The 14,311-nt window shown below is 53.9% G+C and overlaps 1 protein-coding gene across 1 annotated transcript; it reads left to right on the forward strand.

Annotated features, from left to right (window-relative positions):
• Positions 1 to 2: 2 nt before the first annotated feature.
• Positions 3 to 1,303, forward strand: TMEM121 (transmembrane protein 121; the record flags this gene model as incomplete). Its single annotated transcript, XM_081228404.1, has 1 exon — positions 3 to 1,303. One exon carries the CDS (start codon positions 3 to 5, stop codon positions 957 to 959), a length of 957 nt encoding a protein of 318 aa, XP_081084530.1. The 3' UTR covers positions 960 to 1,303.
• Positions 1,304 to 14,311: the final 13,008 nt, after the last annotated feature.

A 14,311-nucleotide genomic window follows, 5' to 3' on the forward strand; every position in this document is an offset into this window, starting at 1 on the left:
CCATGGTGCTGCCGCCCCCGGACCGGCGCCACGTGTGCCTGACCACGCTGGTGATCATGGGCAGCATGGCGGTCATGGACGCGTACCTGGTGGAGCAGAACCAGGGACCGCGCAAGATCGGCGTGTGCATCATCGTGTTGGTGGGCGACGTGTGCTTCCTGCTGGTGCTGCGCTACGTGGCCGTGTGGGTAGGCGCCGAGGTGCGCACGGCCAAGCGCGGCTACGCCATGATCCTCTGGTTCCTGTACATCTTCGTGCTGGAGATCAAGCTCTATTTCATCTTCCAGAACTACAAGGCGGCGCGGCGCGGCGCGGCCGACCCGGTGGCGCGCAAGGCGCTGACGCTGCTGCTGTCGGTGTGCGTGCCCGGCCTCTTCCTGCTGCTCGTGGCGCTCGACCGCATGGAGTATGTGCGCACCTTCCGGAAGCGCGAGGACCTGCGCGGCCGCCTCTTCTGGGTGGCGCTGGACCTGCTGGACCTGTTGGACATGCAGGCCAACCTGTGGGAGCCGCCGCGTACCGGGCTGCCCCTCTGGGCCGAGGGCCTCACCTTCTTCTACTGCTACATGCTGCTGCTGGTGCTGCCGTGCGTGGCGCTCAGCGAGGTCAGCATGCAGGGCGAGCACATCGCGCCGCAGAAGATGATGCTCTACCCGGTGCTCAGCCTCGCCACCGTCAACGTGGTGGCCGTGCTGGCGCGCGCTGCCAACATGGCTGTCTTCCGCGACAGCCGCGTCTCGGCCATCTTCGTGGGCAAGAACGTGGTGGCGCTCGCCACCAAGGCCTGCACCTTCCTGGAGTACCGCCGCCAGGTGCGCGACTTCCCGCCACCCGCGCTGACTCTGGAGCTGCAGCCCCCAGCCCCCCAGCGCAACTCGGTGCCGCCGCACGCGCCGCTGCACGGCCAGCCGGGCCGCCCCCACGGGCCCTCGCCCACGCGAGACGCCCTGGACACGTGACAGGGGCCGCCCCGGGGCGCTGAGACGCGTGGCGGCAGGCGCGCGGTTTGCATGGGATGGGGTGGGGGCGGGCTCCCAATGGGGCTAGGTGCGGAGAGTGACCGAACCCGGGGGCGGGGGGACCCCCGGCCGCTTCTTCATCTCAGGAATCCTTCGGACCACGGACCTCAGCCCCTGCTCGACCAGTCCGCCCAGCGTGGGCGCCGGTGTGTAAGGCCTGAGCCAGAGCGGGAAGGGCCCCGCCTCCGCCTGCTGGGGTCCCTGGGTGGGGCCTCTGGCGCAGAGTTTGGGACTAAGGAGGCCTCTGTCATTTTAAAGACTCTTGTTTACAGTTTTGTATGGAACGTGGCACTGCTCTGCCTGTTTGATGCGTCCAGTCTCTTGATAGCTGCGGAGGGGCGCCTGAGGGGCGGGGTGTGAGCGAGTGACGCTGGGCGGCTGGGCCGGTCCACTTCTGTCCTGTCCTGGTCTCTCTGGGCAGTCAGACGGGGACGGCAGGGAGGACCCGTGGGAGAGTGGGTCTCAGGGGCCCTAGGGGCCCGCTCCCTCTCCCGACGGTCTCTTTTGGGTTCCTGCCTCTTCCCGGAGGAGCCCCTTGCTGGCCCTTGGGTCTCCGCCTAGCGATGGGGCCGTTGCTGTGGGGTTGTCTTGGCGGTGAGGTCCCGTGTCCCGGTGTCAGAGGCGGGAACTTGGTGCACTCCCAGGGCAGAGAAGACAGCTCTGGGCTCACGGAGCCCCAGGCTCACCCGTCCTCCTGGGCCTCAGCGCTGCTCCGCGCCTCCCACCTCTGCCTCCACTGGCCTCCGCGGCCCTGCAGCGCCAGGCACACTGGTCCTGACTTGGTTTAATGGGCCATGTGCCCTGCCCCCCGACTTTGAGGACCTCCGAATGAGGCCCAGGCCGGCACCCACCGTTTTCATGACCGGGGCTGTTGTCTGGCTCGTGGCCCGAGGTGTCTGCCCTCTGGGTTTGCCTTGGGAACAAGATGGGGACGTCCCAGCCTGCCCTCCCCTGGCTTCCTGCGGTGGTCTGTGATGGCCACAAGTGACAGCGACGCCACCCAGCTGGCGCCCGTCTGTCATCCCCTCACTCAACAGCTCCCAGCTCCTGTCATCGCAAAGACGCATCCAAATTCGGGAAGGAGAGGGCGGGGACTCCTTTCGGGCTTCCCCTGTTGGTAGGGAAGTCCCTCTCAGAAGCCCCCAGCGTGGGCCCCTCAGGGGCCCTGGGCCACAGCTGGTTCCATGATGGCCGTGTTCTGAGGGCTGGCCTCGGGGCTGGGGTACTTGCCTCGTTGGGTCTGGGGTCTGACAGCCCGGGATGCCAGCGGAAGACGAGGGCCCTGGGTTTGAGGCCGAGGACCTTGCCCTCTTCCCCGGAGTGAGGGCCTCCGCGTCCTCCTTCCTCCTCCTGGAATGGGGGCTCAGACGCACCTCACCTGCTGTGGTGGCACCAGGCAGAGTCTGCCCCTGCACGACGCAGCTCGGTCCCTCAAGACGAAAACACATTCGAACTCCTGACCCGTCTTCTTCCGTTCCAAAGCACGTTCACTTTTTCTGTAGGAAAATAGCTTCATCATAGTAAAGACCCAACTTGGCAAAATCGAACTCCCTCATATTATAGCTAAACTTCATATCATCCGATTCATTTTGTCCAGTAATGCGGTGGAGACCCAGTTAGTGACAAGCCCAGAACAGAAGCCACCACCATCATCGCCCCTGTTAGGATGGCCGCCACGTCATCTGCTCTCTGGGGACCCTTTTGCTGATGGCCCAGGTGGAGGAGGGATGGGACACCGCAGTGTTGCACGGCCTCTCGTGGCTGAAGCGTGAGTGGCTTCATCTGGCAAAAACAAGGTAACTGCCAGTTCACCGGAGAAAGACCAAGGAAAAGACCCCTCAGTCAGAGCGTCTGAGGCTGGGCGCTGCCCGAGGGGTTCAGACTGGGGGTGGGAGCGCACGTGTGTCAGCTGGGTCAGCACGCAGGGCGCCCGGGGCAGACTTCTCCCAGGGAGACAGCTGGAGGTGGGGTCGCACCAGGGGGCTGAGAGCAGAATGGCAGCGGTTCGGAGGGGGTGTGTCGGTCCGGGTTCTGTGGAGAGACAGAGCCAGTGGGAGAGACACAGAACAGAAGAGACCCTTTATGAACGGTCGGCTCACGCGACCGTGGGGGCCGAGCGGGCCCATGACCTGCCAGCTGCGGGCTGGGGACCAGGAGGACGGCGCTGTCGTTCAGTCTGAGTCCGAAGGTCCACGAAGCAGGAGCACGGATGTCCGAGGGCAGTAGAAGGTGGACGTCCCAGCTCAGGCAGAGGCAAACCCACCTCCCGTCCCCCCTTCCCCCCTCCTCTCTCTAGGCCTCCAGGATTGGGTGAGGCCCACTGCACGGGGAAGGCCATCTGCTTGCACCCTCAGTGACACACCCAGGAGTAGTCTCACATGCTGCCTGGGCGTCCTGTGGCCCAGCCCGCTTGACACATCAAATTAAGCATCACAGGTGGGGACGGGGCTTGGACAGCCGAGGGGTGGGAGGAATGGCAGAGAGGGGGCTGGGAGGATGAGGAGGGAGGTCAAGACAGGTGAGGAAGATGCCTGCTGGGTTTGCGGGCAGGGCATTGACGTGGACGCCCAGTAGCTGCCCCGTGGCCACTCCTTCATGGTGACCAGACCGGAATTTGCTTGGGGGTCGCCCCGTGCCTATCAGCCCAGTGGTCAGCGTGGAATCGACTCCTTCCTCACTGGTGCTGGGTCACGGAAGAAGGCCTGCTGACCTGACTGTGGACTCGTCTATGTCCCCCCAGGGAGGCACAAAACTGGAGAGGAGGGTGATTAGATGACATGGATGTTCCTGTCACTCCCACGTGAGTCTGGAAGGTTGTCCAGGCTGCTGGTCCATCCCAGCCCACTGGGGACCCACGTCCCTCCTGTCTCCTGGCTCCTCTGTGAGTCCTGATGCTCTGTCCAGGTTCTCAACTGAGGCACAGACAAGGCACTGAAGACCTCGAAAGGGGACGCTTGTAGGATCACTTTGCGTGGTTCTCAGAAGCTGGCACAAGACACCTGGCTCGCACCCCACTGTCCTGAATTTGGACATGTGGGTCCACAGGGAAAGGGTACTCGGGTGTCCAGACGAAATTCTTCTGCTGTGAAGGAACGGGGGCCACTTATATCTCCAAAAGAGCAGCACCTTTTAACTTTACTAGATTTTTCAGTATTTTTTTTTCCCTCTAAAGCATCTGTCCTCACTTACGTTCTCACTAGCAGAATATGAGCGTTGCTGTTTCTCCACCCCTAATGCAGGTGGTAGTGTTAGTCTCGCCCATGTGATGGGGCTGGGATAGCGAGTTACCTTCACATTTCCTTGATTATTCACGAGGTTGATCATCTTCTCACATCTCCATGGAGCATTCGTGGTCCCTCTTCCGTGAATTTTGCATATTCTGTTTTTCTATTCGATTGTCTTTCTCTTATTAGTTCGGAGGCATCCTGTGTAGATTCTGGTCACAATCTTCTTTTTTTTTTTTTTTCCCTTCTTTTTTTGGCCACACTGTGTGGCATGTGGGATCTTCTCTGATCAGAGATCGAACCCTGGAAACGCAGAGTCTTAACCACTGGACTATCAGGGGAGACCCACAATCTTTTTTTTTAAATGGACAACAGTGCAGAGAATTGGGGAGATCATCACCTTTGGTTCATGATATGCTCCCTTCACTGGTCCACGCTGGGTGTCGTTATTTACACAGCCAGTTCTTTAATACGTTGTTTTAAATCATGGAGGCACCTGCAAACCCACCACCCAAACCAAAGCTGGAATCTCGACAATGACTGCATTTCACCGAGGGCCCCCACCTGTCCCTGCCGCGTTCACGGGAGGCACCTTCACCCTGAGACCTGGGAGCGCCTTTCCTTTGTTTCCATTTTGTGCAGATTTATCAAATCGATATGTATTTCTGAATGCATATTTTGGTTTCAGTTGTTTTTAATGTTATGGAAAGGGTGTCATTCTATGTATATTCTTCGGAGATACGTTTCACTCCACGTTTTACTAAGATTCATCCATACTTCCGCGTGTCTGGTAATTCATTCTGTGTGCCAGTGAAAGACCCTTATGTGAATGTTCCACACTCTCCCGTCCCGTCCCCATCGATGGATATTTGGATTTTCCAGATTACTGCCACCGTGAGCTGTGCTGCTGTGACTGCTCCTGTGTGTGCATCTCTCATACGTGCACAGGAGTTTCCCTGGGGTATGTACTCAGGAGTAAACGTGCTGGGACACAGGTAAGGGGCTGTAAGCCTTCTCCAGGTGATGCCACACGGTCTTCCAACGGGGCTGAGTCAAGTAAGCCCTGCAGCTTCTCCCACGCTTGGTGCTTTTGCATCCAGCGTGGCTGTTAACGTTTTCACATCAGCCCAATCCCTGCTGCTTTGTCTGTGATCTTTGCTTTTTCTCTGCAAGTTTTCTAGAGTTGGTCTTTTTTTTTTTTTTTTCTCTGTGGTACACGGGCCTCTCACTGCTGTGGCCTCTCCCGTTGCGGAGCACAGGCTCCGGACGTGCAGGCTCAGCGACCATGGCTCACGGGCCCAGCCGCTCCGCGGCATGTGGGATCCTCCCAGACCGGGGCACGAACCCGTGTCCCCTGCATCGGCAGGCAGACTCTCAACCACTGCGCCACCAGGGAAGCCCTAGAGTTGGTCTTTGATAGGCTTGAATCCCCTGCAACGTGTCCAATGTGGAGTCCTGCTTCTCACCCTCATCTTCCTAAGTCCTGGGAATCGAGGGGAGGTGTCAGGTTTGGGAAAGCCATTGCCACTAGTTCTGCCGGCTGAACCGTCTGTTGGTTTTGGGCGTAGGTGGTCTGCTGGAACCTCACAGGCAATTGTGTCACTCTCCTGTACTTCTGTCACCGTTGCCGTGCACATTTTCATGCTAAGTTGGTAACAGGTGCGGTCTTCTTGGTTCCTTTGTTACCGTGTTTCTCTTTATCACTAGTCATCCTTTTTGACTTAGGTTCCATTCTGCCTGATAGAATTGTGCCACCAGCTTTGCTTTGGTTTGTGTTTTTATGGTGTATGTTTTCCCACCCTTTATTCTCAAACCCTCTGCTGTGGACCGAATGTCTGTGTCCCCCCTGCCCAAATCCACTTGTTGAAGCCCTGCCCCAGTGGGATGGTATTTGGAGGTGGGGCTGTTGGGAGTTGATTAAGGTTAGAAGAGGTCATGAGGGTGGGGTCCTATGATGGGATTAGTGCCCTGATAAGAGGGAGGGACCATGGCTCTCCCCACCACATGAGGACACAGCGGCATCTGCAAGCCAGGAAGAGGGTCCTCATCAGGACCTGGCTGCGCTGGCACCTTGATCTGGGACTTGAAGCCTCCAGGACTGGGAGACATAAATGTCTGCTGTTTGAAGCCCCCAGTCTGTGGTGCTTTGTTATAGTGACCCCGAGCTGACTAAGACACTCGGCACAGTTTTGTTTCAAAAGTGGACTTTGTTGTTTACATGCTGCTTGAAAAGACGAGCTTAATCCATATGCATTTACTGTGAATTCTGTTATATTTGGACCTCTTTCTACCATCTCATTTTATGTGTTTGTCGTCTTTTTTTTTTTTTTTTAAACCCTCTCCCCTCTCCATCCCCTGTCCTTTGGGTCAGTCACATTTTCCACCATACTTTTTATCCTCTGGAGGTTTGGCAAGTAGAATTAAAAAAAAAAATTCTTCTGTAATTCACCGTTGAATGTTTTTAAGGGTAAAACATTTTATTCACTGACTTTAAAATTGTGGCAAAATATACATAACATAAAATTGACCATTGCTAACCTTTTTAAGGTGGATGCCACTCTGCTCACGTGGCATTAAGTACACTCGTATGGTTGTGAGACCATCACCACCCTCCATCCCCAGAACTGTTCTCATCTCGTAAAACTGAAACTCTGTCCCCATTAAACAGTCCCTCCCCACCCCCTCCCCCAGCCCCGGGCCCCCACCATCCTTTCTGTTTCTGTGAATTTGACTCTTCTAGGGAACTCGTATGAGTGAAATCACACGGGATTTGTCCTTCTGGGACTGGTTTGTTCCATTCAATGCCCTCCAGGCTCGTCCGCACTGAGGCCTGTGTCAGGATTGCCATCCTTTTGAAGGCTGAGTAATTTTCCATCTTATTAATGGGCATTGCACTATAGGATGTTCTGTGCACTTAACTTGAAAATTTTCTTTCTTTTTTAAAAAATATGTTATTGGAGTATAGTTGATTTACAATGTTGTGTTAGTTTCAGGTGTACAGCAAGGTGATTCAGATATATATATATATATATATATATATATATATATATCCATTCTTTTTCAGATTCTTTTCCCATCTAGGTTATTACAGAATATTGAGTAGAGTTCCCTGTGCTATACAGTAGGTCCTTATTAGTTATCTATTTTATACAGAGGAGTGTGTATATGTCCATCCCAATCTCCTAATTTATCACTTCCCCCACGTTTCCCCTTTGGTAACAATAGTTTGATTTTGAGATCTGTGAGTCTGTTTCTGTTTTGTAAATAAGTTCATTTTTATTAGATTCTACATATAAGTGCTATCATTTGAAATTTCTATTTCTCTGTCTGACTTACTTCACTCAGTATGATCATCTCCAGGTCCATCCATGTTGCTGCAAATGGCACTGTTTTGTTCTTTTTTTATGGCTGTGTGATACTCCATCATATGAACAGACTGAGCACTATTGAATGTTCTGTGCACTTAACTTGAACTTGTTCTAACAGGTTTACAGTAAGTGTCTCTGTCCTTCCCTGTGGAGCATCAAGATGTTAGCCTCTAATTCCCCTTGGACCCCTCTCCCCTCAACTAATTGTTGTCTAGACTTTCGGTTTACTTTTTTTTTTTTTTTTTTTCCAGTATGCGGGCCTCTCACTGTTGTGGCCTCTCCCGCTGCGGAGCACAGGCTCCGGACGCGCAGGCTCAGCAGCCATGGCTCACAGTCCCAGCCGCTCCGCGGCATGTGGGATCTTCCCAGACCGTGGCACGAACCCGTGTCCCCTGCATCGGCAGGCCGACTCTCAACCACTGCGCCACCAGGGAAGCTCTGGGTTTACTTTTAAAATGCAAAATGCCGTGTTCTTTCACTGTGAGTTGGTAATTAATTTTATCCACCGGGTCCACCTGGCCTCCCGAGGAAGAACGTTCTGAGGTTCCTCCCCGGGCTGCCAGCCATCCTGGGGCCACATCCCCACGCGGGCCGAGCCTCCTGTGCTGGAAAGAAGGCCCCTTCTTCACACTTCTCCTGCTGGAATGTGCGCGTGGTGGCAGGTTGGAGAGCCGTGGGGTCACCTGCACCCGCTCGCCCGCCCGCCCGCCGCGTGTCTGACCTGGTCGGTGGAGGGCGGTGTGAACTCTGCTCGCCGTGGACTCTGCTCACGTGAGCCATGCCAGTGACTTTTCCTTGTGGTCACACAGCTGAATTTTGTCATAGTGGACCCAAAACGGGTTTGGGGTGGAAGTTCTCTTAGCTCTCGTGTGTCTGGACATGTGTCTTCTTGCTCCATTTAAGTGACACTTCGTGGCAGTTAAGTCTGCCGGGTCCCGTGTCCCTGGCCTTCCTGTACTAACAGGCTGGAAATGGACGTCTCCAAGCCCCACCGGCTTAGCCGTGTGACAGTTCTGGCCAAAAGAATGAAGGTGGATGTCGCTTCCCAAGTTCAGAAGTGACTCAGAAAGCCTGGTGGTTTCTTGACCTTGCACATCTGGGCCGAATATCCTCTGCTGTCTGTCCCCTGGTCCTCTGTTCTTGGACATGCCCCCATCCTGCCGCCCCCAGGTACTGAGTCTTTCTGGTGCTGCAGTGGAAGGTGGGTTGCTGTGTGTTTTCCCTGCTGCTGACTTAGATTTCAGCTTTGACTGGATCACTGGGTCTCCGCTGTTTCAGATCTTGGCTGTGGCGCTCCAAGCCGGGCGACCTGGGCACCTGGCTTCTGTTTCCTGGTCTGTAAGCTGGGGTCCTGCGAGGATCAAACCGGGTGACCCCGTATCCCATCCAGGACAGGGCCTGGCGCGTGGAAGCAGCCGGGTAGGTGTTTGCCCTCCTTGTCCGTATTCTTATTGTAATGGGATTTTGGGAGAGTATGTTTGTAAGTGCACAGGATCAATGCTTTATGTTTCACTGGAAGTCTCAAAAAAAAAAAAAGCTTCACCTTTCATTAAATTGAAAAGAAATAGTGCAGCTGAAATAATAAATACACTGTGGAAGGGACGGAGCATAGAAGTGTACGTGATAACACTTGCTTTGACTAAACCTGGGTGGAGAAACCAGATCTCTTGCTGAAATTCGGTTCGGCAGGATTTTTTCACTAGGGAAAGTTGTTCTTGACAATCATCATGGCCGGGAAAGTGACAGAAGACACAGTGGTGATGTTTGATCCAGTTGAACCTCGGCCCGTGAATCAAGCCTTCACTGTAAAATTTATGTGGAAAAGAGTCTTTATTCATTCTTTATGAGATGAGGCAGAAAACGGAGGACATCGGGAATGGTTTGCCCACAGCGGAGCTCGGGGACTTTCCACCCACCTCACGGCTGTTCGTTCCAGGAAATGTGTTCTTCCTGGGGTTTGATGGCTCTTGGTGCTCACATGGTGGTGAAAGCTCACGAATGACTTGCAGGACGACTGTAGGTTATTGCACGAGACTGCTGGTTCCTCACCCGAGGGGTCGCAGACCTGCGCTGGGCTGTGGCCTGCAGGGGACACTCTGCAGCGCGGGGCATGAGAGCTCGGCTGTGCGTGCGGGTGCATCGCAGGTCCCTGTGTCTGTGGCGCTGAGGATGGGCCGACGTTCACTTCCTAGGAGGAGAGGCTGTGAGCCTGTGGGGAGACGGGTGTCATGCCTATGGATGCCAGCGTGAGTGCAGCGGAGAGCAGGGCGGGTGGGGCTGTGTCAGGGCCTCCCCAGCAAGTGACTTCACGCTGGGACTTGATCACGAGCAGGATTGGCTGCGAGGAGAGGAGGGACGTTTATCCTGGCAGGTGGGATGCCCCCAAAGCTCACCTGCCCCAGAGCCCACCTGGCTGGGGCGGGGCTGGCAGGTCTTGCAGTGGCGCAGGATGGCCACCAGGGGGAGCCCGAGCCTCAGCCCTGCCCGGCGGCCCCTCCCGCTCGCACGGAGAGCCCCGCCAGAAGGTGTGTGTCCAGGTGGAGGGACGCCCGCTGGCCTCTGCAGGAACGCATCACAACATCACCTCGCACCGAAAAGATTTCAAAGAATTGTAACGCGTGCGTCCGGCATGGCGGAACTCTGCAAGGGCACGTTTCAGTCTCAAAGTGATATCGTGGGATTAGCCCTATGAGGTTTAGGCGTCAAACTGCTCACTGAACCCAGCTTCTGACAGATAGGTCTGAAAAGGGACCAGCTTTGGGATTGATCCAGGTGATCACAGTTTTAAGTTTAATGTGTCAGGACAGCTGACACACCTGCCGTGTCCACACCTGCCAACACAGGTACCCAGGCACAGGGCCCGGCTCCCCACAGCGCAGGGCCCCCAGGTGTGCCTGGCGCCCGGTGTGACCCTTCCTGTAAGGGTGTTCCAAGGACCCCAAAGCTCACCTGCGCCGAAAGGACGTGGGGCGAGGATGGGGCCCAGGATGCACACGCTCTCTGGGCCCCAGGATGAACCCCGACACCCTCCTCCAGGTGGTGCTGGCCCTGCCCTCTGCCCCCTGCCCGCCCAGGGGCCCCAGGTCTGGGCAGAGCCTCCTGCTGGCCCAGTGCATGCAATGCTGCTGGCGGCCACAGCGGGGCAGCAGAGCTCAGCGTGTTCCGGGACCGGATGTCCAGCTCACGGGGCCGCCCTGGGCGCCTGCACGGAGGCCAACCCCAGGCTCACCCGAGCCCGGCCCTAGGTCCCCTGACCCCAGCCCCAGGTTCAGCCTGGACCCTGTCCCCAGCGGGCCGAGCTTACTGGCAGTAGGTCACCCCTTGGTCCTGGGTCATTGGGGCTGTGGCGGCTGCACCTGTGGTGAGTGTCCACGGCGAGTGCAGCATTTGGAGAACTCAGGGGACGCTGGGCCCTGGACAGTGAGACTGGCGCTTGGGGGACAGGACGAGGGCACCCCCTCCTGGCCCCCTGTTCTGGCACCTCTGGGGTGGGGGTCCTGGGGGTTCTGGCAGGAGGGGGCGACCCCCCTGGTGCCTGCCAGGGGAGGGAGCCGGGGCCCGCGGGGGCCGCTCGGGTCTCCGGGATGGTGGTGGCGGGGCTGGGTTTGTGGGGAAGGGCTGTGAGGGACCCAGCCTGGAGGTGGACATGCTGGGCGACCTCCTGGAGCCGTTTCTCAAGCTTTTGCATCTGTACACACGGGTGGGGGTTTGTCCCTCATGAGGGCCAACAATTTGAGGTGAAACTTTGCCAGTGGTTTTGGGACAGCAGCGGTGAGTGATACCTTTAGTGCTGATACGGCTGCTAACATGACACTCAGGCTAGATTTGCACCCATGGAAAGGAGGATCCTTCCCACCTCCGTGGAGATCCTAGCTGAGGTCTGGGACACGCGCTGGCTCACGGGCTGAGTCACAGACAGCCCAGCACGGATCGTCCTTCCAGGGGTGTGGTCAGGGGTTCACGCTCAGCTGGCATTCTTGTCTCCTTGGGACACTGAAGGGTCACTTGAAGGTGGTAGCTGGTGTCCGGGCTGCTCCCAAACCTGGGCCGGGTCTCAGTGTCCCTCCACCCCAAGTGGTCTTTCTAGTCGGGAGCTGGACCTCTCACTCGGGGGCTCAGGCCTCCCACTGTCCCTTTTTATTTTATTTATTTAAGATTTATTTTTCTTGAGGTAACATTAGTTTATGATATTATATGTTTAATATGTACAACGTATTTCTACTTCTGTACACCCTGCAGCATGCTCACCACCAAAAATTGAGTTTCCACCCATCACCATACAGTTAGCCCCCTTTACCCATTTTGCCCTCCCCGCCCCTCCCGCTCTGGTAACCACTGCTCTGCTCATTGACCCAATGGATGTTCATAGCATGCTCTTCAGTCTCCACATATTTGTGATTTTTCCAGCTTTCTTCTTGTAGTGTATTTCTTTTTTTTTTTTTAAATTATTTATTTATTTTTGGCTGCATTTGGTCTTTGTTGCTGCATGTGGCCTTTCTCTAGTTGCAGTGAGCAGGGGCTACTCTTCCTTGTGATGCGTGTGCTTCTCATTGTGGTGGTTCCTCTTATTGCAGAGCACGGACTCTAGTGCGTGGGCTCAGTAGCTGTGGCGCATGGGCTCTAGAGCGCAGGCTCAGTAGTTGTGATGCACCAGCTTAGCTGCTTCGCAGCATGTGAGATCTTCCTGGGCCAGGGCTCGAACCCATGTCCCCTGCATTGGCAGGAGGATTCTTAACCACTGCATCACCAGGGAAGTCCTGTAGTGTATTTCTAATTTCATACTAGTGTGATTGGAAAAGATGCTCGATAGGATTTCAGTCTTGTTAAATTTATTGAGACTTATTTTGTGTTCTAACACATGATCTATCCTTGAGAATATACCGTGTGTGCTTAAGAAGAATGTGTGTTCTGCTGCATTTGGATGGAATGTTCTGTCCAAATCTGTCAAATCCATCTGGTCTAATGTTCCATGAAAGCCACAGTCTCCCTGTTGACTTTCGTCTGGAAGATCTGTCCACTGATGTACGTGGGGTGTGAGAGTCCCTACTATTATTGTGTTGCTGTCAAGCCCCCTCTTTGGGTCTGTTAATAATTGTTTATGTATATTGATGCTTCTATGTTAGGGGCATATATATTATTAACTTTATGTCTTCTTGATGAACTGTCCCCTTTATCATTAGAGTCCATCGTTGTCCCTTGTTACCTTTTGGCTTGAGGTCTCTTCTGTCTGATATGAGTGTAGCTCCACCTGCTTTCCTCTGGCTGCTGTTTGCTTGGGGTTTCATCTTCCGTCCCTTCTCTTTGAGCCTCTGTGTGTCTGTGGAGCTGAGCGGGGTGTCCTGGAGGCGGCATGGAACTGGGTCTTGGTTTCTAACCCATCCAGGTTCTCTCTGTCTTTTGATTGGTGATGTCGATCCATTTATATTTAGGGTGATTATTGATAACTGAGAACGTAGGGCTGCCATTTCATCTTTTGTTTTCTGGTTGCTCAACACCTCCATTCCTTTCTTCCCTTGTGTTTCTCTCTGCCATTTTTGTTTGGGTTTTTCTAGGATACTTGTCTCATTTTCTTTTTTGTGTTTCTTGCCTCTGCTCTAGATGTATGTTTTGTGGCCACCATAAGATTTGTGTAAAGTGTCTCATCGATAAAATAGTCCTCTTTCTGCTGACAGCATCTATCTTCATTTGACTAGACAGGTTCCATCCTCTTCCCCATGTATTTTTGTTGCCTCAAATTACCCCTTTTAAATATTATGAGTTTGTTACGAAGTTGAAGTGGCTATAGTTATTTTTTTGCTTCCCCCCTTTAAACTTAATGCTATAATTAAATGTTTATTTAATAGTTTTTAACATCTTTATTGGGATATATGTATATGTATATGTATATCTGATTCACTTTGTTATAATAAAATGTTTAAAAGCCTATTCTGGGGCTTCCCTGCTGGTGCAGTGTTTAAGAATCCACCTGCCGATGCAGGGGACACGGATTCAAGCCCTGGTCCGGGAAGATCCCACATGCCGCGGAGCAACTAAGCCGGTGCATCACAACTACTGAGCCCGTGCTCTAGAGCCCACGAGCCACAACTACTGAGCCTGCGAGCCACAACTACTGAAGCCTATGCACCTAGAGCCTGTGCTTGGCAACAAGAGAAGCCCCCGCTTGCCACAACTACAGAAAGCCCGTGCACAGCAACGAAGACCCAATGCAGCCAATAAATAAATAAATAAATAAATAAATAAATAAATAAATAAATAAAGCTTATTCTGTTAAAGAGCTGCAATTTCCAATTCTATTTATCACTTTATTCAGTTTTGTGTGCTTTTGCCTTTTTGTTTCTGGTAGAAGAGCTCCTTCCAACATCTCTTGTAAGGCAGGTCTAGTGGTGAAGGACTCTCTCAGGTTTGTTTGTCTGGGAAAGCCTTTATTTCTCCTTCATATCTGAATGGTAACTTTGCTGGATAGAGGAAAGTTGGGTGACAGTTTTTATCTTTCAGTCTTTTGAGAATGTCATTGCACTCTCTCCTGGCTGGTAGGGTTTCTGCTGAGAAATCTGCTGGTAGCCTAAGGGGGGTTCCTTGGTAGGTGGCCATCTATTTTTCCTGGCTGCCTTTCAAATTCTTTGTCATTAGCTTTTGACAATTTTAATATAAGGTGTCTTGGAGAAGGTCTTTTCGCATTGAGGTGATTCGGTGTTCTCTT

The sequence above is a fragment of the Mesoplodon bidens genome (assembly GCF_964165515.1).
Source record: "Mesoplodon bidens genome assembly, chromosome: 3".
NCBI classification, from domain to species: domain Eukaryota; kingdom Metazoa; phylum Chordata; class Mammalia; order Artiodactyla; family Ziphiidae; genus Mesoplodon; species Mesoplodon bidens.